Genomic DNA, 22,789 nt, shown 5'->3' with positions numbered 1-22,789 from the left:
CTCCTCTGTCCTCCCCCCCATCCTCCTCCTCTGTCCTCCCCCCCATCCTCCTCCTCTGTCCTCCCCCCCATCCTCCTCCTCTGTCCTCCTCCTCCATCCTCCTCCTCTGTCCTCCTCCTCTGTCCTCCCCCCATCCTCCTCCTCTGTCCTCCCCCCCATCCTCCTCCTCCTCTGTCCTCCTCCTCCATCCTCCTCCTCTGTCCTCCTCCTCTGTCCTCCTCCTCTGTCCTCCCCCCCATCCTCCTCCTCCATCCTCCTCCTCTGTCCTCCTCCTCTGTCCCCCCCCCCTCCTCTCCCTCCCTCAGGAGGACGATGGCCTGAGGAAGAGGAAGACCACCGTCATGTCATCCCAGCACTCCCCCGCCGCCTCCTCCTCGGTGGGTGTGGTGAAGGAGGAGGGGCTTAGCGCCCGCACCGTGGCACTCGTCATCCTCTTCTTCGTGGTCGGCATCGTCGTCGGCAAGCTGGTGTTGTAGAGCGGCGTTGCCGTGGCGACTGGCGGCGGTGTTGCCGTGGCAACAGCATGATCCGGGGGACGAAGCAAGCAAGCAAACAAACAAACAAACAAACAGGGATCTGGGATTTTTGATGAGAAATGCCATGGCAACAGGCTCGTTCTGATTCTGTCATTTATGTAAAATTCTAAAAGAAAAAAAAAAGAAACTAAAAAGAAAAAAGTGATGTTATGATCAAACAAAGAAACTGTTACAGGTTTGCCTCCACTATGTAATCATGACATAATCATTCTGGCGTTCCTCCCAAACCTGCACACATACTGATGGAGTCTGTAGGGAGACTGATGGAGTCTGTAGGGAGACTGATGGAGAGTGATGGAGAGCTGCCCCACCCCTCAAACCTGGGGATCTTTCAACAGCCGAAGGAGCCATGGAGTCTGTTTGCGTTGTGAATGTGTGTGAATGTTTTGTTTAGCTTTTTGCCTCCCAGTGACGGAGGCCCGAGTTAGCGTACCTAACCCTCTGTACTCTGTTGCCAGGTTCACAGCGCGCCTTTCAGCTAACCCCCTTTTTAGAGAAAGAATAGACAGAAGGTAAGCCAGGCATTGCGGCTGTCAATCAAACTGAGCCCTCCAATCAGAGGATTGGAATAGACAGGCTTCTCTTTGATTGGGGGACATCTTTGATTGATCATATACTATTGGTGGTCCTCCCAGCGTTCTGTTGTTCTAGAGGGCCCGTCTGTAATCCTGGGAGCCAATGAGATGCTTGATTGCATGCGTCCACAGAGTTGTTGGATTTTTAACTTAAATGGCTTTTAATCATCTATAGGTTTCATCTATAGGTTTGCACAACTAAATGTTCACATTCTTCAGTTTCTTTTGTTTTTGTTGCATTTTTTTGTGAGGATTTTGTAGGATGGCGGCATTACAAGCTAACATGGCTGGCTAGCTAGGGTTAGGGTTAGCCCAGGGGGTGAGACTGGCTAGCTAGCTATGGGTAAGTTATTCTATGACAAAGAAAGAGGGAGGGAGAGAGAGAGAAGCAGAGAGAGAACTGTAGAAAAGGCCAAGGGAAAATTGAAAGTTGCCTGGAGGTTGCCCTCCCCTACCCCAAGGTGCAGTAGTGCTGTGTGATCCAGGGTCGGTGCTTCAGTCTGGCTCTCACCTGACCAGCCGTGTGTGTGGATGTGATGTCAGGACGTCCAGGTCCCTGCTGCCTTGTCTGTTCATGCTCTCCTCGTAACTAGCTGTGAACTACACCTCAGACTGTATCACACTCCTCTCTCACTCCTCTCTCTCTCCTCTCTCACTCCTCTCCCCTCCTCTCCTGTCCTTGTCCTGTCCTCCTCTCCCTTCTTCCCCTCTTCCCTCCTCTCCTCCTACCTCTCCTTACCTCTCTAATCTCTGAATGTTTTTGTAATGTTATTGGTTCAGACATCACTGTGCTCAAGTCATGTTCGCCTGAATTCACTGATCTAAAGAATGTCTCCTCTCAATCTCATGCATCATGTAGCTGTTGAGCTAGTTGACGTCCGGCTGAGTTGGAGCGCCTCAGACAGCCTGGACCCTGGAGGGCCCGTAGTAAGACGGCCCCCCAGAGTCTGAACTCCACACCCTCCCTACACTCTTGATCTCAGCTGTGCATTATGGGTAATAGCCCCAGAGAAGGCCCAGTAGAGAGCAGGGGTTATTACTCTACTGTGTGTGCTGGAGGAGGAGGTGTGTTTGTGAGTGTTGAACCTCCTGTAATCACACGTTCATGTGGAGAGAAGATAGAAGGAGTGATTTGAACTAAACCGATGAGAGGGGGGAAGGGAGAGGGGGATGAGACGGAGAGAGAGAGAGAGAGAGAGAGGATGTGCTCTACTCTCCTTCACGTGAAAGAGGAGAGGGAGCGTTTATTCTACTGTAACTACATATATTGAGTGGAGGAGGAGGAGAGAGTGTATTATCCTACTGTATGACCTCTGAAGGGGAGGTCAGAGACCCTGACGGGGCCCTGGGCCGGCCATCACTACGCTGACCCCCCCTGGGCCGGCCATCACTACGCTGACCCCCCCTGGGCCGGCCATCACTACGCTGACCCCCCCCCCTCACCACAGCACACCTCCATCGTCCATGTAAGCAGTCCGGCAACTGTTTTCTGTTTTTGTATATAAATAAATACGTCTCTCGAGAAGGTAGTCTCTGGTGTATAAAAACCCAACCTTGTTGGACTATGTAGCATCTTAATAAATTAAATGAATAAAGTCCCCATAATCTCTGTGTGACATGATTTCCTGGTTGAGACACCACACACACACACTACATACATTTGTGCACACCTATTGATCATGATGTACACAGACTTGCTGACTAATTGCTTTTTCTCAACTTGTCAGAAAGCACAACAGTTGTGCATGAAGTTGTGTCTCATCTTCATATCCAGGTATGAACAGCCGCAGCAGGACCTGGTCAGAGGAGGCCCCTGGTCAGAGGAGGCCCCTGGTCAGAGGAGGCCCCTGGTCAGAGGAGGCTCCTGGTCAGAGGAGGCCCCTGGTCAGAGGAGCCCCCTGGTCAGAGGAGGCTCCTGGTCAGAGGAGGCCCCTGGTCAGAGGAGGCCCCTGGTTAGAGGAGGCCCCTGGTCAGAGGAGGCCCCTGGTCAGAGGAGCCCCCTGGTCAGAGGAGGCCCCTGGTCAGAGGAGGCCCCTGGTCAGAGGAGGCCCCTGGTCAGAGGAGCCCCCTGGTCAGAGGAGGCCCCTGGTTAGAGGAGGCCCCTGGTCAGAGGAGCCCCCTGGTCAGAGGAGGCCCCTGGTTAGAGGAGGCCCCTGGTCAGAGGAGCCCCTGGTTAGAGGAGGCCCCTGGTTAGAGGAGGCCCCTGGTTAGAGGAGCCCCCTGGTCAGAGGAGGCCCCTGGTTAGAGGAGGCCCCTGGTCAGAGGAGGCCCCTGGTCAGAGGAGGCTCCTGGTCAGAGGAGGCCCCTGGTCAGAGGAGGCCCCTGGTCAGAGGAGGCTCCTGGTCAGAGGAGGCCCCTGGTCAGAGGAGCCCCCTGGTCAGAGGAGGCTCCTGGTCAGAGGAGGCCCCTGGTCAGAGGAGCCCCTGGTTAGAGCCCCCTGGTCAGAGGAGCCCCCTGGTCAGAGGAGCCCCCTGGTCAGAGGAGGCCCCTGGTTAGAGGAGGCCCCTGGTCAGAGGAGCCCCTGGTTAGAGCCCCCTGGTCAGAGGAGCCCCCTGGTCAGAGGAGGCCCCTGGTCAGAGCCATCAATACAGTAGGATTGAGAACACGGGCAGAATACCTGACATTGTAGCTTATCATAATTGGCGCTGCTCTGTAGATGCTGGCTGTGTTTGCTGTTTCCTTCATTCCGTCTCTGCTTGACTTGGATGGAGCAGAACTGCTCCTGGTTCTTGGCTGGTAATGTAAAAAAAACCAAAACTATTTCCGTCAGATAATTAGTGGTCGTTGGGCTGTTAATAGCTATCAGTGTTGAGTGAAAGCGGGTTAATTCATCCAGTGATATCGTATCTCAAACACCTTGGGGGCTGTTCTGTCTGCACCTCCTGATGAAGGTGGAGCAGAGCAGGCACGCTTCCTGGGGCCTGTCTCAATACTGCTAGAATAATAATCCCCCTTTCCTCCCATCAAGGACAAACCACTGATCTGGCACCAATGGGCTGGTCACAGTTGTGCAGAGGAGTACAAGTTTACACCCATCTGTTAGATCGGAGGTGACTTCAAGGAGAGGAGGAAGGAAAGATGCATTTTGGGGTATTGCGGGCAGGATCAGGGTTCTCCGGAGCTCCCAGCATGCACCTGGGCCAGTAGTGACCAGGGTGTTTGTGTTGGCCGGCGTGAGCTGCAGCTGGAGGGACGTGAAGGTGGAAATACATTTCTGCATTCATACGGGAATTATTACATTTCCAAAAGGAATCACAGAGGACTGTTCATAAAAAAACTGAGATGAGATGATTGAAGCTATTTGAGTCTCCAGGCTTCCAGTTGGCTGACCCGAGAGCAGGTCACTCCAGAACATCCGACAGTCCGATCTTGTGTTGCACACTCAGAAGAGAAGTCTGGGACGATAATTAGACCGGGGGTGTGTGTTTGTGGGGTTGGGAGCAGAGGACGGTCTCTCTACTCCATTTAGGAGGCCGTTTAAGATTTCCACCCATCAGTGGACCTGACGTACGTGCGGTGGAGGGAACAGCTTGTTCAGTTCAGAAATGCCCTCGCAGCACAGAACTGTTTCCAGGTAAGTGTTTGTGGTGCTAAAATCCCAATGGAACAACTAATGAGAAATAGCCGGGGTAAACACTCTGATGAGGAGAGTTATACGCTTCATACTTCATTCATTTCCAGGGCCAGAGAGGGCAGTGCCCAGCGTTTCAACACTGTCCTATTCAGGGGTGCTGTGGATGGACGACCACAGAACAACCTCTCCAGGCACTCCTCTCCGACCCTCCAGTGGACGGTCTCCCTTGGCTGTACTCTCACTTTAAACTGGACGCCTCCTAGGTCTCCTGCCTTACCCTGAACTGGACGTCTCCCATGTCTCCTCTCTGGCCCTTCAATTAATCAATCAAAGCTTTATTTGTATAGTGCATTTCATACCCAGAGGCAACACAATGCACTTTACAGAGAACAAGGGAGGTGGGCATACGACCCACTCTACATATTCCAGAGGGAAGCAAAAAAACAGTAATCACCCGGGGGCCGGATAAGTGAGCTGTAAAAATTCTTCCCCGACCCCTCTCAACAAGGCGATTGAGCAAGCTCCTGGAGTATGTTTGTCTACCGGCTAAGAACATTTATAAAGCAATAAATTACATTAAATTACATTTTCAGAGTAAGAGAGACTAAAAACATCATGGGAGAAACATGGCAAATACTGGTGTGTGTTTGCCTCTCTGGCCCTCCACCGTCCCCATGTCCTCTCTGGCCCTCCACCGTCTCACATGTCTCCTCTCTGGCCCTCCACCGTCTCACGTGTCTTGGCTCCTCCCCTCAAACGGCGGCGCCTCAAAGTCTAGAAAGGTCCCACACTGGAACGTCAACGTTCATGGAGGTAAATTGTGAGCCCAGTAGATCCCATTCTCTTCAGAGTCTCTTTTAGGGGCTGTATGGGAGCAGCGTAGCTCCCTCCTCACAGGACCGGGCCCACAGTCTAAGGGTATTCTATGGGATTCACCTGTACTATTACAGTCTGATAAAGATAATCGGTAACACTTTAGAATAACTACCCCTTATAAATAGATAATAATAGATCATCCACAAACTGTTAACGAGTTACTAATGACTTCTTAAATGTTGGTTAATAGTTGATTAATGATTTAAAACTATGACCGATGCATTGACCGAACATCGGCATCGGCCGATGTTGGCCTTGTTGACTGCCAACGGCCCATCGGCAAATAAAATGACATTCACCGATGGTAGTGGCCGATGTTATGTCGCAACAATTACAGCTTTTTTTGTTGCAAAACGTAGCCTACCAAGCTGCAGATTCAGAGAAAGATCTGTGACGTAACGCCGCAAACGCACGTGTAGTTTGCTTTCCAATTAAAGTGAAATAAAAATCTGCGTTTTGGAACCAAACACTTCTTTGTTTCTCTGGCACAAAAGCGGGAATAAAAATAAAATAAAGTAAACGTCGGCCATCGGCCGGATTGTTATTTTAAACATCGGCATCGGCCCAGAATTTTGCAATCGGTGCATCCCTAATGACTTAGAAATGGGTAATAGATTATGAACAAGCAATTAGTAAACTATTTGCCCCATCTGGCCTTCCATCAGGGGACCCATCTAAACACAAATGAATAAATGTTTAGAAGTGCGTAACAAATCAAAGTAAAGGTTAGTAATTAGATTTGTTAAGACCATGTCAATAGTTAATAGACCGTATTGGGACGTTATTCTAAAGTTGCAACTATTCCTCGATTGCTATTGTTTACAAATGTCCATCCATCTATGCACTAGTGTTAGTAAATGAGGAATAGTTGCAACTTTAGAATAACATCAACTATTTAAGGTGTAGCTTTAAATCATTAACCAATTATTAACAAACATGTAATAAGACTTTAATAATTCATTAACTAACAGTTTGTTGATGATCTATTGATTATTTATAAGGGATAGTTGTAAAACATTATCTGACTATGAGCAAACGTTTAACACATCAATAATAACAGTTTGTGAATGATATATTAACTATTTATAAGGGTAGTTATTCTCAAATCTTACCAGGTCATTTCTCTTGTATCAACTCTTTTATTCTACTTTCTTGAATGGCTAGTTCTCTGCCCCTGTATTTCCATGGGTCTGGTCCTCATTGAGGTCTGTTATAAAGGCATGTCTGCTTGCATTTAAGTTGGAAAACATTCCCGTCCAAGTGCAGCACATTCAGCTCTGCGTTGAACACACTCCCCATCAAAGACCCCGTCCCCAGTGTTAACTGTGCCATGATTGGTCTTGGCATGGCTGGGAAATTGTTTTCAACTGCTGATCAAACCCCTGCAGAAAACTCCATCTTTTTAAAGTAACAAATAAATGGACACATGTTGACTTTTAATGTGTTTCTCATCACAGACCTGAACACTTTGTTGCTTGTTTTGGCTGCTAAAATAGTCAAACTGTTGCAAGTGCTCCCAGTTGAACCGGATCAAGCCAAGTAAGAATATCATGTTACTATTCTAATACATCTGCCCATAACTGTTTAAATAGCACTTGGAGGTAAGAGTTTGCCAGAATGGCTGGAGGTTGGACAACTGGCACACAGAAGTCAGTCTCCTCCAGCAAAGCTGATCTTCTCAGTTATTTGTGTCATACTCTCTTCACAGCAGACAGGCACTGATACACCTTAATCTAAGGACAGATCAGGCTTTATTATTGAGTTCATGTCATATCCCTAACCATGCACTAGCATGTCTTCCTGTAATAACTATGGTGGCCCTGAAGTGCAAAACCACATTTCACAAAACATGACATTTCACAAAACTAGACATTTCACAAAACACATTTTGCAATCACAACATTTTGCAAAACACATTTCAGAAATCACAACACAAAAACATAATAACATTTCAGAAACACAAGGACATTTCAGAAAACACAAGGACATTTCAGAAAACAATGATATTTCAGAAAACAAAAGGATATTTCGCAAAACGGAAAGGGTAGGAATTAACAAGCAGTGACGATTGCTCCTATAAGCCAGGGTAAGCCTGGCTTACCCATACAAATCCAAATAAAACTTGATTTTTGTGCCTCCGAATATCGACTTTAAGACTGTTTTTGACTTAAATGCGTCTTGTATTCTGATACCGGTCTTACTAGCTCGTCATTCACTTAACATTGTAGGCCAGGTAAAAGGATTCTGGCTTACGGAAATCAAGACCAAATGAAAAATCAACCAATCAAATTAGCCCACACATACAAAACCGCAAAAAAAAATTACCTAATCTGTAATTTGTCAAAATGCTTAAAAGTGGGCGTAGGGTAAGCCAGTTCTCGAAGTGCTTAAATTGGAATTCCCATTGACATTTTAACATTGGGACGGGTATCCAATCAAAACTTGTCATGACTGTCCCGTCATAACATGGTCATTTTCACTTTTTTAAGTTTGTAAGTGCTATTTGCATAAGATGACATTGAAGAAACATTAAACATATCAGTTTTGTAGTTTTGGAGAAACTGGAAGCTTAACAATTCAGTCCAATTTCACTCGGGTTGATAATGTTCCACTTTCATGACGTTTTTCCCTTTCTTGACATCACACAAAAATTAGAAAAACTTGCCCCCACTCCCCTACACCCGCCCCCAACAGAAATCTGTCTGGCTCATGCACCTGCTGTCTTTGCGCCATTTCATCTAGCTACTGGCAGCATCAATGAACATGGAAAACGCAGATCTTGAGTATTTGTTGAAAGTTGATTTCACAAAACAACCTTTTGAGCAGCAGCTCAAAATAAAACAAGATGGGAGACCTACACCATCACTGAAGAGGATGAGAAGAAAACAGAATTGGAGGAGGTAAGTGCAGAACTTTCTGTGGTAAAAGCTATGTTAGAACAGAGTGGCTAGCTGGGAGTGCTAAGCTTCAGAAGCTATTTTGTTGGCCATGTCTCCTCTTTCACCAGACAACCTGCTCTCTGAACAACCCATGGGTTACAACTGGTTATGATGATTTAAACAATTGTCATACGGCAGTTCAGAAGCATAGTAAGTCCAAAAGTCCTCTTAGTGCCGCAGTCAAGCTTAAACCTTTTGGGAGAGTTCCGATCGACGAGGCTCTCGATCAAGCTGCAGCGATGCAGAGGCACAACGCCCAGGTCACAAAAAAACGGGAGCTTGTAAAGAAGCTTATTGCAGCACTCTACCTTGCACGCCAGGAGCAAGCATTTAGGGGCCATGAGGAGTCGGCCAGTAGTTCAAACAGGGGCAACTTTGTGGAGCTAGTGCGTGCTTTTGCAGAGTTTGACACAGTGCTTGCTGAGCACCTTGGATCTTCCACTGTATTCAGCGGTATGTCTGCCACTATCCAAGATGACATCATGGAACATGGCTTGTGTGATCCAGGATGAGGTGGACAAGGAGCTCAGCACTGCTCCCTTTATTGCCGTGGAGGTTGATGACACCTCAAACATTTCATGCAAGTGCCAGCTCACTGTTAAAGTCCGGTATGGGAATGAGGGAGGTGCCATTTGTGAGCGTTTTCTTGTTTTTTTTTATGTAGCTTGACAGCTGAACCTGGGTGATGAACTATTAAAAGACTACTCTAGTGTATATGGCTTCACCTGATTTGAATTTTGACGGATACTGGTCATTCTCGGTGGGACTTGATTGCTGGGATGGTGGACTAATGAATCAGAGACGAGGCATTAAATTGCAGGTTTATTTGGGTGTATATACTCAAAATCATCGCAATGGAGTACATTAATGCTGGTCTTACACATACTGACTTGAGTCTTGCTGGAGTTGCTGCGTGCTCCCGTGATCACAGTCGTAAGTTGTAAGGTGGTCTTAAAACTGGATTCTGGCCAGTCTTTGTCACGTCTTGGACTTACGACAATATCAAACATGTTTGATATTCTCTCAAGTCTTTAGTCTTGTCTTATGCAAATTGTGTGGTTCAATGACGTGACCATAATCAACAACCAATAGGCGATTTTTTACTAGTCTGTGACTTAAAACTCTTTTAAAAGTCTTTAGATGTGAGAGGGTGTCAGATGACAGTCTTTTAAAAATCTTTTAAAAGTTTTATCAAAGTCTTTTAGTGTATGGACAGCATAACTTGTAATGTAATTTTAACGGGCATGCACGAATCAGCACGATTTGGATTAACAGTTTTAACTTGCAAAACAGCATGGGAAGCCAAGGGCGTCTTATCCAAAATTAAGTGGATTAAACAAGTTTGGGTTATGATATAAGGAAGGTCTTTTGTGATTAATTACCAGTTGTTATGGCTGTGCTTTTTGATTTGCCTAGATTTAATCAGCACTCGAGAGCGTGACTTTGCTTCCTGGAGCGGTGGGCTAATAGGCCAAGTAGGCTAGTAGCCTAAACACTGATTAGTGAAGTAGGAGAGTAGGCAATTGAGTGCTGTGCCCTAAGGGGGTGTATTTTATCGTTCTGTCATTCTTCTTTGTGGTGCTTGACCATTGTTGTCATATAATGGCTCTGTAGTTTATTTAGTGTGTCCCTAAAAGCCTAAATATTGTCCTCTTATTCGCTCGCTCTAAAATTATTGGCTTTTGTTGATGTGTTAGAAAACATCAGTAGCCTAGGCTACTGTAGTTTTCCTGTATGTTTTTACATTACATTTCCCATAAACCCAGCACCATCTGAGTAGCTCCACTCATGGGTCCAATTTCGTAAATCAGCCTGACCTATGTCCACGTCTGACCCAGTAGCTCCCTAGTGCTGTGATTGGTTGATGTGTAGCGGAGTCCCCTCCCCATCTCCCTCCAGACGATCCACTCTAGATCAACCCAGGATTGTGGTGCTGGCTCAACAAGGCCTGTATGTAGTGAGAGTCAGAGAGGGAATTGTCGGTTCTGCACTGGAATAAAGGCGTGGCTGACAGCGTTCCAGACGCCCCAGTAGAGCACTCCTAGTTCCCCGGTCCCGAACTTCTCCCCTAGGCTGTCGGATGAGCATTTGGTTGAGCATGCTCAATGTGACATTGTTCATACTTTGATTACAGTCTGTAATCTTGTGTCTGGCATTATGTGGCATTAGCATTAGCTAACGTTAGCATTAGCTAACGCTAACCCTAACCCATTAGCATTAGCTACCATTAGCATAGCTACCTAGCCTATATACAGTATCAATATATCTTATATTTTATAGCCCTATCTATTATAATCTATTTCTGCTAGAAATAAGGCTTTTCGGACGCATGCTGCCACGTGACTTGCAATACCGAGCTTGGCCACTACGTCAAATGGCTTCATGCGCCGGTGAGTAACTTTCATTGAAATGAATGGGCAGCCATTTTCAATACCATCTCCAGTTACATTATACCTCCATGGTTGGATCTGCTCGTGTTGTGGTGAAAAGTGTCCCCCTGCCGGAATTGGTTTGTTATCTCAGACTAGGAGTGTTAGGCAGATCTTCTAGGGGTACCTCCAAATAAACTAGATTTTTCTGTAATTTAACAGATCTGCTCCAGAGTGAATTCAACTCCAGTCCATAGAGGAGTCTGCCCATGACAGACTCGATAGTACCATTTGAGGGTTAGGACATGACAAACATGATTCTCAAACCATCAATAATCCAAAAGCAGCTCTTACAGCCTGGCATCTCCATCCTGATCACTTGAGCTCACGTTCTGCTCTCCACAGATCAGTCTGGACTTCTTCCCATCCACATTGATTTCCAGAAATTACAAAATAACCGGGCCAATCACAGACTTGTAACCGCAGTTCTGACTCCCAGTGGGGAGGCTTGGCTCCTGTAGTTGATGCACAGAAATGAAATAAAGAGCGGTAACATGAATTTTAGTAGAATAAACAGCCTAAAGAACGGTAACATGAATGTTAGTAGAATAAACACAGCCTAAAGGGCAGTTATTGCAGAAACAGACTCAACAATAAAACAAGAACAAAACTAACTATGCTCTAGTGGAGTTTCTCAGAGGAAAAGACGTTTTTGCCGTTCTTCCGACTGGATTTGGTAAAAGTTGTGGTGTGCTGATTGGCTGAAGGGATTAGTCCGTCAAGGCCAGTTCAAGTCTGGCTTCCAGGCTAGCTCTGACGTCTAATCCTGTAGATGGTGAGCATCTATAGTCTATAGATTATGATTATTCCCTGATTATAGACCATCTGTAAAGGAACCTCCTAACAGAGAGTGAGTTGAACTAGATGAAAGGGGCTGTGATTGTGTGGAGCGCGTTATGCAGGACCTATGTGAGTAATAACTGTTCCTCAACATCATTTTCTCTCCCGTTTCTCCAGATGAACATGAGGTCATGATGTGGAGGAGCCTGCAGCAGTTGGCAGGGGATGAAGTGGGAGAGTCGTGCAGCGTTCCGCCTCGCTCTGCGGCTCCGCGGTCCGGCCCAACACTTTCCTCCTCAGTCCGCCCGTCCGTTCCGCCGCAGAGCCGAGCCCCAGCCAGGGACGACCGCGCACGGCTGATGTTCTTGGGTTTTATGGGGCAGCTGTAGTTCATATGCGGCACAACGAAATAATGGGCCCTTTCTCAACTGAGCTTGAAATTGGAAAGCATGTTGAAGAGATGATGAAATGATGGATGGAGAGAGCAAGAGTGAGATGCTTCTGAATGGTCAGTAAACCCTTGCAGGCAATTCTTTCTTCTCCAGAATCTCCAAGCTGAGGCCGGGTCTCCTCCCCAGACGTGTGTTGACCGACCCACCAGAGTGCTTGAGGTTTGGAACCCTTGTCCTGCTGAAAGGAAACTCCAGCAGCGCTGATGAGCTTCTCTCTACTCTGTTTTGAAGGGGGCATTTTTTCTCCTCAGTAATGTAGAGAGTATGTGAGTGTTTTACGTCAGGAGGCTCTGTGTTACACTTTGTGCCCGGCTCTCGTATATGAGGACTGACAGTCTTAACCGAGGTGTCAAGAGCAGCTCTGGACCATCACAGCTCAGGACCACTGAGCCAAGGCTGGAGCAACTACCCAGAGAGAGAAGGCTGGTCTCCAGGATCACAGAGAGGGTTCCTCAGCATGTTATTGGCCCACGCCCAACCTTGGTTCCTCAGTTCCTCCCATCTTCCATTGAACCCCGGATGACATGAAGACACACATCCTGGAAGCAGCAGTTACGCTCGGTTTTCCGCTGTTTCTCCAAATTGGAGCAGCGTTTTATAATTGCAGTTTAACGGTTGACTTTAACGAGCCACCAGTTTGATTGCTAACAGGCTTGGCGAGCCGGCGCTGAGCTTCCCTACCGATATTCTCTTTACAGCAACAGAAACTGCAAACAGACCATGAAAAAGTGTTCCCTCCCTCTGTCATCACCCCCCAACCACCTCCAGCACTCAGCCCAGAAGGAGCCATGTGTTGTTGTTGGATCGGGGAGGGAACAAGGATTTAGGCGGCTTTAGAGTCTATTTAATGACATATCCTGCACATTAGAGCTCTGATAAATGCCAGTCATCTTTCTTTTTCTGTTGCTTTTTGTCGACTCTTCCTGCCGTTTCTGGTGAGGTGGTTCATCCAAGCCTGGAGAACACTTGCTCAAACCCAGAGGATCTCCTGGGACTGGCAGCTCGCTAGATCTCTATTTTCTTTCTCAGTATCTCTCTCTCCCTCTCTCTCTTTCTCTCCCCCTCTCCCTCTCTCTCTTTCTCTCTCTCTCTCTCCCTCTCTCTCTTTCTCTCCCCCTCTCCCTCTTTCAGGAGTTAATGTGAATAGTATGTTGCCTTTGGAAAAGACTCCTGCCTTTCTCTCTCACCCTTTTCTCTCTTTCCTTTCTCTCTCATGCTCTATCCTCTCCTCTCTCTCTCTCTCTCTCTCTCTCTCTCTCTCTCTCTCTCTCTCTCTCTCTCTCTCTTCTTTTGGTCTTGAGCCACCAGTTTGTTATTTGCCAGACTTTTACTCATAAAAACCACTGCATTTTCTCATTTTAGTATTCCAATGCTGTAAAGTTGATCAAATGATTATTGTTGCATTAATGGCAGCGATTGTTTTGGATGAGTAGTGAAGGCAGTAGATCAGTGAGCACAGCTGGTTGCTGACTGGCTCTCGCAGTCCAAGCTAAGCAAGGCAGGGAGGGTATTACATACAGACTTTCCCAGACCGTGCTTCTGTCTGTGTTGGACATGTTTTGATGTGTGTCTCATATATTTCTCTACAGTGATTCTCAAGTTTTTGCTCACAATGACTAAATATTATGAGTTGGTGAGAAATCACAGTGATATCAACTCTAGTGAATCTGCCTCCGTCTAGAAAGCACAGCTCTGTCAGCTCGGTGGCAGCTCTATGGCTTTGGAGGCTAGCTGATGGTTTTTGGAGGCTAGCTGATGGTTTTTGGAGGCTAGCTGATGGTTTTTGGAGGCTAGCTGATGGTTTTTGGAGGCTAGCTGATGGTTTTTGGAGGCTAGCTGATGGTTTTTGGAGGCTAGCTGATGGTTTTTGGAGGCTAGCTGATGGTTTTTGGAGGCTAGCTGATGGTTTTTGGAGGCTAGCTGGTGGTTTTTGGTGTTGAATACTTGGGATTCTCAATCATCACATTCAAGAGTAAAGGTAGATAGTCTTTTAATGCACCATGTTATAAATCCTTTCCCAGATATCATATTAGTAACTGAATGGACAAAGAAATACATGTATGTTAAACAAAATGGTGAAGGTCAAGAGCAGGTACACAAAGAGAAACACGTTCGTATGGAGGCTAATAATTACAGCAATGTCTTCCGTTTCAAGGTCAAAATAACTGGTTTAATTACAATAAATATAGTTTAATTTTCCACTCCCTTCAATGAGTTAATTATATGCATACTACTGTATATTCAATGATATTTGAGTATAATATGTAAGAGCCGTGACATTTAAGTGAAAAGGATAAGCACCTGGATCACAGTAGCTTCAGGTGTTCAGGTGGTACTGGACTGTACTGAACGCTAAGCAAGCTTCTCCTCCATCAAAGTACTCCATGTTTGACAGTGAGACAGTGAGAGGAATGCTGACACAGATGTCTCTGGTGACGTTGAGGGTGTTTCATCCTCCTGGTGTCTCAGTCTGTCCAGATAACCAGGCCTGTGTAGCTATCCTTTGTCCAGATAACCGGGCCTGTGTAGCTATCCTTTGTCCAGATAACCGGGCCTGTGTATCTGGCTGTGGACTCATCTCCATCTCCATCCCTGTGGAATGGGCTCTGTGTTCTGCTTGCAGTTGGACGCTGGGTGCATCAATCAAAGTTCATCTTGCTTTCATATTTGCTTTACAGGAAATTACACCGCATTTTGATGTAGATAGTTGGGAAAATAAGTCTCAAGTTAAACAAGTCCTCACCAAAAGGCACGTCTGGTTTACATCAATACAATTTGATACATTTAGAAGATATGAGACTTAATACACTGACAGTCGTTTTGCAGTTTAGTTGTCTGGCAGATATAGACAGATGTATATATTCACAAGAATATAGACAGTAAAAAGGAGTTATTATGGCATTTCAGCGTCAAATTCACTTTTATGCCTAGTTCAGAATCAGAACAAAGTTATACATGTGAAGTGCATTTTACATGGACTATGGCTGCACAGTGAAGTGGTCAGCACCATCTTTAGTCTTCTGACCCGTCTACTGCTCCATTCGGCTGGTGATCTAGACCAGGAGTGAGACTGTGAGTCTGTCCCAAATTCACCCCTCTGCCCTCTCACTCCAGAGCCCCTTCTAGCCCTGGACCCAGCCCTCCAGCCCCAGCCCCAAATCCAGCCCCAGCCCTAGCCCCAAATCCAGCCCCAGCCCCAAATCCAGCCCCAGCCCTGGCCCCAAATCCAGCCCCAGCCCTAGCCCCAAATCCAGCCCCAGCCCCAATCCTTCAGTCCCAGCTCCAAGTCTAGCCCTGGTAACTCTGCCTATACCCCCCAGCAGCCCCACCCCCCCAGCGCCAGCACCAGCAGCAGGGCTGCCCTTGGCGCCAGGCGCTCCGCTCCACTGCCTGCCGGCCGCGCCCGCTGGGTCTCAGAACCGCCCCGCCGGGCCGAGGGGTAAGCCTCCTCCCTGCCGCACGGCACCATGGGAGCCTGGTAGGAAGTGGGCCTCTTCTGGGGCCGGTCGGGGCTGGAGCCGTCCGTCGGCCTCTGGCCGTTGAACAGCAGGGGGCGCTGCCGGGCGTCCAGCTCCATCTTCAGCAGCTCGTACTCCCGGTGCGGCAGCTTGATGCCCAGCGTGGTGCAGCCGTCGGTGGGGCCCAGGTCCTGCTCCCTGCCCAGCTCCCAGGCCCCTGCCCGCCCGCAGCTCCCCGCCCGGCTGGCGTTCAGCAGCGCCGCAGTGGCCTCCTCCAGCGCCGTCACCCGCACGCCGCTCACCTTGAACACAAACTCCGTCCCGCCAGACGCCTTCCCTGGGGGGCCGGTCTGGGCGTAGTGGCCCGAGGCGCGCAGGGTGAGGGTGGGCCGCGAGCAGGCGGGGTCGGAGTAGTGGCGGTACACGCCCTCCCAGCCGTGCTCCTCGGGGAGGAAGGTGAAGTCGCGGGTGAGGAAGAGGATGGAGGGGCGCGTCTCGCAGCGCCCGCTCACCCAGCGGCCCGACAGGGCGAGTGGGGGCTCGGGGGCGGGGGGCAACACCGGGGGGCGCTGCTCCGAGGACCGGAACACCAGGGCGCAGACCGGGCAGGGGTGGACGTGGTGCTGTGGGGTCAAAGGTCAAAGTTAGGTTATGGAGGATGAACAAAACACTTTAGTTTGTCGCTAAGCCTTACTTCAGTTGAAAGACACAACACACACAAACACACACAGGATATGCTGTCAATGCAAATAACACGTCTTCATAATCCTTTGATAGCATTTATACTTCAGTATTAATCTGCTCTCTGCGCGCCCAGCTCACCATGGCGTTCTGCAGTGGCTGCTGGTAGCCAGTAGGGCGGTGCTGTGTCCTCTGGCTCCAGTCAGTGTGGATGTCCCCCAGGAGCAGCTCCTGCACCCTGCCCCCCCGCGGAAGGTGCTGCGTCTCCACGCGCACCAGGCCCAGCTCCGCCATGCTGAAGCCCAGCGCGCCCAGACACGCCCTCCCGCCCCGCCCGCCGTAGAGCTCGCGCAGCGTCCCGGGCGCCAGCCGCTCCAGCTGGGCGCAGGCAGCAGGCAGGCGGGGGCGGAGCCGCAGGGCCCCGGCGCCGTGCACCACCACGCCCACTCCCTGGAGGTGGTGCTGGGCCTCTGTGCCCCCGCGGGTCACCCAGGACGCCTGGCGCAGGCGCAGCTTGGCGCGGACCACCAGGGAGTAGGCGGGGTCACGGCAGCCGGGGTCGCTGTAGTAGTGCAGCACGGCGCGGAGCTGGCGGCTGGCGTGGAACGAGTAGGAGCGCGTCAGGAACTCTGGACCGGGACGGACCTCACACCTGGACACACACACAGGAGGAGGGGGAGACGTGTGTGTATGTGTGTGTGTGTGTGTGTGTGTGTGTGTGTGTTACTAGGATCACAAAACTAGGATTTGTGTCACCCAGGAGGAGAGGTGCGTTTGGACAGGAGTGTGTCACAACACACGTTACTAGCATGAAGAGGAAGGGGAGAATTTCATCAGTGGACACTCCTGTCACTCTGTGTGTGTGCGTGTGTGTGTGTGTGTGTGTGTGTGTGTGTTTGTGTGTGTGTGTGTGTGTGTGTGTGTGTGTTTCGGCGTGGACACCCCATTGCCGTGTGTTGTGCAACCACTGTATGACAAAAGTTGTTTGTTTGTTTATTAAATTGCATTATTGAATGCTTGCAGAGCTGGAGTGATTGTACTGGGGTTGGACGGCACATTTTCATTTTTAGAAATGAAGGAATGTTGTGCTGCACAGTAATACTCGAGTACACAGTAATATGTCGAGTTGATTCCACCAATCAGGTGCCTACCTGGTTGACACCCAGTTGCCCTCCAGTCTGGGCGGGATGTCTGCTGTGATCCTCACACCCTCCTGTAGGGGGCGATACTGGCACTGCGGCTCCCGCTGCCCGCCCGCCGTGTGGTTGGAGGAAGAGAGGTCTGCGCTGGGGACCTCCCATAGCTTACCGCTGGCCGCCACCAGAACCACTAGAGACAGGACCACACACCTGGGTCAGAACCACTAGAGACAGGACCACACACCTGGGTCAGAACAGAACCACTAGAGACAGGACCACACACCTGGGTCAGAACAGATCCACTAGAGACAGGACCACACACCTGGGTCAGAACAGATCCACTAGAGACAGGACCACACACCTGGGTCAGAACAGACCCACTAGAGACAGGACCACACACCTGGGTCAGATCCACTAGAGACAGGACCACACACCTGGGTCAGAACCACTAGAGACAGGACCACACACCTGGGTCAGAACAGAACCACTAGAGACAGGACCACACACCTGGGTCAGATCCACTAGAGACAGGACCACACACCTGGGTCAGAACAGATCCACTAGAGACAGGACCACACACCTGGGTCAGAACAGATCCACTAGAGACAGGACCACACACCTGGGTCAGACAAGTACGCACAGCCTGCTTCCACATTACTAACCCTTTGAGTTCAACCCATCAATTGAGATCTGTTAAATCGCTTTCAGTTGCTTTCAAATCCCCTCCAGAACTTGAACGGTGTATTTGACCCCTGTCTGGTCTGTCTGGTCTAGTGAACGGTGTATTTGACCCCTGTCTGGTCTAGTGGACGCACACACTTGTTGGGGTCAGTTTCAGACAATTCAGAGATTAAAAAAAAAAAGCTTCTTCTGATCGACCGTATACAGACCGCATGGACTCAGTTTGCGTGAGAAGGAACATTGGAGTGGATATTTTTAGAGGCTGGGGTCCTGAGAGGCTGAGGTAGAGGCTGGGGTAGAGGCTGGGGTAGAGGCTGGGGTCCTGAGAGGCTGGGGTAGAGGCTGGGGTAGAGGCTGGGGTCCTGAGAGGCTGGGGTAGAGGCTGGGGTAGAGGCTGGGGTAGAGGCTGGGGTCCTGAGAGGCTGGGGTAGAGGCTGGGGTAGGGTCTGGGGTAGAGGCTGGGGTCCTGAGAGGCTGGGGTCCTGAGAGGCTGGGGTAGGGGCTGGGGTAGAGGCTGGGGTCCTGAGAGGCTGGGGTAGAGGCTGGGGTCCTGAGAGGCTGGGGTAGGGGCTGGGGTAGGGTCTGGGGTAGAGGCTGGGGTCCTGAGAGGCTGGGGTCCTGAGAGGCTGGGGTAGGGGCTGGGGTAGAGGCTGGGGTCCTGAGAGGCTGGGGTAGAGGCTGGGGTCCTGAGAGGCTGAGGTAGAGGCTGGGGTAGAGGCTGGGGTCCTGAGAGGCTGGGGTAGGGGCTGGGGTAGAGGCTGGGGTCCTGAGAGGCTGGGGTAGAGGCTGGGGTCCTGAGAGGCTGGGGTAGAGGCTGGGGTAGAGGCTGGGGTCCTGAGAGGCTGGGGTAGAGGCTGGGGTAGGGAGCGCCTCAGTGCCTCCTCAGATGGGGCTGTCTGACCGGTCCCTCTGGGGGACAGGCCCCTCCCTGACATCATCCACTCTGTTGATCCCGCCAGAGGGTTTTACCGGGAACAGGAACGTACCCAGCGCTCCGCTAATGATTATCCCGCCCTACCGTCAGAGGACACCTCCTCCTCCTCCTCCTCCTCCTCCTCCTCCTCCTCCTCCTCCTCCTCCTCCTCCTCCTCCTCCAGCCATATCCTGGTCCCACTGGCTGCAAAATGAAACGGCCTCAGGTTTCTGGGATTGTCTCTCTAATAATGTCTCTCTGTAATGAGACCTGAGGGGCCATGAGGGGGCGGAGCTGAGGGGGCGGGGCTGAGGGGGTGGGGCTGAGGGGGCGGATCTGAGGGGGCGGGGCTGAGGGGGCGGAGCTGAGGGGGCAGGGCTGAGGGGGCGGGGCTGAGGGGAGGGGCTGAGGGGGCGGAGCTGAGGGGGCGGGGCTGAGGGGGCGGGGCTGAGGGGAGGGGCTGAGGGGGCGGGGCTGAGGGGAGGGGCTGAGGGGAGGGGCTGAGGGCAGCAGGCGTGTTCAGCCCAGCCGTTGGCTCTGACACCACCAAGCAAGCGGCCTGTCGCTTCTACAAAGATAGTTTAGTTTATCTGAGATCTGGGAGCGTGCATGTTATTGTGCACGTGTGTGTGTGTGTGTGTGTGTTTGCGTGAGTGTGTGTGTGTGAGTGTGAGTGTGTGTGTGTGTGTGTGTGTGTGTGTGTGTGTTGAGTGCAGGGACCTGCTCCAGAGCCAGCTAGGTGATGCTGAGTCTCCAGGCCAAACGTCAAACATCATGGAGGGTGAGTCATCCCAGACTCCCCCCCCCCCTCTGCTCCTCCTCCTCCTGCTCTCCATCTCTCTCCATCTTTTTTGCAAACGCCCTCCATCTCTCTCTCCATCCCTCGCTCCATCTCTCTCTCCATCTCTCTCTCCATCTCTCTCTCCATCTCTCTCTCATCTCTCTCTCCATCTCTCTCTCCATCTCTCTCCATCTTTTTTGCAAACGCCCTCCATCTCTCTCTCCATCCCTCGCTCCATCTCTCTCTCCATCTCTCTCTCCATCTCTCTCCCTGTCTCGTTGTCCGTCTCCCTGTGCCTCTCCCATCTCTCTCTCTAATACTGTTCTAATCTTTCTTCTTCTCTTTTTTCACTCTCTTTCTCTCTCCATTCCTGTCTCTCTATTCCCCTTTGTCTCCCCCCCACCCCGGGCCTGTAGGATGTCATCATGTGTTCTGTAGTGTGGACAGCTTTATGGACGTTCAACTGGCCTGCACTGGAAGACCATCCCTTGTTTGTCTTCGATACGACAATCCCCCCCCCCCCCCGCAACCCCCCTCCTCCCCACCTAAACCTTTCCCCCCTCCCTCCCTCGCCCCTCACCCTATCACCGCTCACCCGCGCCTCTCCGCTGGCCCCAGCGATCGAGCCAGGGGTGAGAGATGGGAGTTGGTTGGGGAAGTGTCAAGCGCTAAGACCCTGTCTGGCGAGCGCTACGACGCCATCCCTGGCTCCGCCCAGTCCCTGGCGCGCTCCCCGGGGTCAGACAGGGGTCACTCCTCATCTGAGCTCATTAGGGCCCCAGCGAGACGGAGGATCATCGGATAGCGCCCAGCGTTTACTCGATAGCGGCCAACAGTCTGCTGACGCTGTTAAGACTTCATGTCAGAAGAGTTCTGCAATTCCCCCTCCTCCTCCCGGGGAACAGGGCTGGTTTGCTCTGAGTATTAGAGTGATTGAGGACAGGAGAGAGGAGAGGAGAGGAGGAGAGGAGAGGTGAAGAGGAGGAGAGGAGAGGTGAGGAGGAGAGGAAATGAGTGGAAGAGAGGAGAGGAGAGGAAGAGAGGAGAGGAGAGGTGAAGAGGAGAGGAGGAGAGAGGAGAGGTAAAGAGGAGAGGAGGGGAGAGGAGAGGTGAAGAGGAGAGGAGGAAAGGAGAGGAGAGGAGAGGTGAGGAGGAGAGGAAAGGAGTGGAAGAGAGGAGAGGAGGAGAGGAGAACAGAGGATGATGTGCAGAGGAAGGGTTATAGTTGGATAGGAGTCGTCAGAGTTATCAGATACATATCTGTAGCACCTGTGGTTTACTTGATAGCAGCCAAGCTGCTGATGGTGTTGAAATATTGTTAATATTTCGTATAAAATCCTCCCCTGGTGATGAGAGTTTGTTTGTTCTGTGTGTTGGAGATGGAGCTGTTGGTGAGAGGATTGGAGAGGAGAGGAGGGGAGAGGAGGAGGGGGAGAGAAGGAGAAGAGGAGTGAGGAGGAGAGGAGGAGGAGAGGAGGGGAGGAGGGGAGGGGAGGGGAGGGGAGGGGAGGGGAGGGGAGGGGAGGGGAGGGGAGGGGAAATAGAATAGAATAGAGCAGAGAAGAGATAACTTTGGAGAGAACAGAGAAGGAAAGGAGAGAATAGAGGAGGAGAGGAGAGAACAGAGGAGGAGAGGAGAGAACAGAGGAGGAGAGGAGAGAACAGAGGAGGAGAGGAGAGAATAGAGGAGGAGAGGAGAGAACAGAGGAGGAGAGGAGAGAACAGAGGAGGAGAGGAGAGAACAGAGGAGGAGAGGAGAGAACAGAGGAGGAGAGGAGAGAATAGAGGAGCGGAGAGGAGAGAGATGATGGGGTTGATATATTGTTAATATTTCTTGCAAAATGGTGATGAGAGTTTGTTTGTTCTGTGTGTTGGAGTTGGAGCTGTTGGTGAGAGGATTGGAGAGGAGAGGAGGGGAGAGGAGGAGAGGGGGAGGGGAGGAGAGGAGGGGAGAGGAGGAGAGGGGGGGGGAGGAGAGGAGGGGAGAGGAGAGGAGGAGAGGAGGAGAGGGGGAGGGGAGGAGAGGAGGGGAGAGGAGGAAGAGAGGAAAACATTGCAGAGGAATGAGTTAGGGTTAAGACAGAGGAGAGGACAGAGAAGGAGAGGAGAGGAGAAGAGCAGGGGAGAGGAGAGAGAATGAAGGGAGGGTACACATGCCAAACATTTACTCGCATGGGTTCTGATTGGTTGGGAGGAGTCATTTAGGATCCTGTTTAGATCTCAGTCTCTGAACTCTCTCTCCCAGCCAGCTGGTCTCCTCGCTGCTCTGATCAGGCATATGGGAGCGTTTATCACAAACACATTACAATGATCCAATACCTAATGGGACACAATTACATACTGTGTGTCAGTAAATAGTCATGTGAAATATGAAAGGGCTTTAGCTGAGTGTTACTCTGTTCTGCGCTAAACCTCTATTGAGGTAACGTCCTCAATCACTTTACATAACGTTGTTTCCACTAGTAAAGTAGTTACAGCTCTCAGTCTCTCTCTCTCTCCTTCCTTCCTTCCTACCCTCCTTCCCTCCTCCCTTCATTCCTTCCTTCCTTCCTTCCCTCCTTTCCAACTTCCTTCCCTCCTTCCTTCCTTCCTTCCTCCATTCCTCTATGAATCACTCCTCTCTCGTATCCAGACCAGTCTGTCTGGGGGGAGAGGACTAACAACTAACCCAACTGACCCTTCTCACACCTCGTTACTGAGCAAGGTCTGGCTGCACTCATCACCATTCGGGGAAAAGGGCGGGAAAAGACGCTGTATTTTTTTAAACCAATCACAATCGTCTTGGGCAGAATCCTTGGAATATGAAACGTTTCCTATAACCGCTGGGCAGACGTCCCCATAAGTCAGCAGTTGTAAACATATTCTTTGTTTATCTTTACAATCATCCACCAAAAGAACCGAGCAGGCCTGCCTCATTTCACCATCCAAATATTCCTCAGAAGTTTTCATTTTCAGCGTGTTGGTTGCCAGCTCGC

At 50.3% G+C, this 22,789-nt stretch overlaps 1 protein-coding gene across 1 annotated transcript; it reads right to left on the bottom strand.

Moving 5' to 3' along the window:
* Nucleotides 1-15,468: 15,468 nt before the first annotated feature.
* Nucleotides 15,469-19,411, bottom strand: apcdd1l (adenomatosis polyposis coli down-regulated 1-like; the record flags this gene model as incomplete). Its single annotated transcript, XM_084463353.1, has 4 exons — nucleotides 15,469-16,242; nucleotides 16,442-16,952; nucleotides 17,452-17,629; nucleotides 19,304-19,411. Coding segments are annotated over 4 exons (1,571 nt in total), but the record flags the coding sequence as incomplete, so codon positions are not given.
* Nucleotides 19,412-22,789: the final 3,378 nt, after the last annotated feature.

The sequence above is a fragment of the Borostomias antarcticus genome (assembly GCF_949987555.1).
Source record: "Borostomias antarcticus genome assembly, contig: scaffold_528, whole genome shotgun sequence".
In the NCBI taxonomy this organism is placed as follows: Eukaryota; Metazoa; Chordata; class Actinopteri; order Stomiiformes; family Stomiidae; genus Borostomias; species Borostomias antarcticus.
Note: the sequence above shows the minus strand (reverse complement) of the source record. Positions and strands in the feature narration are given on the sequence as shown.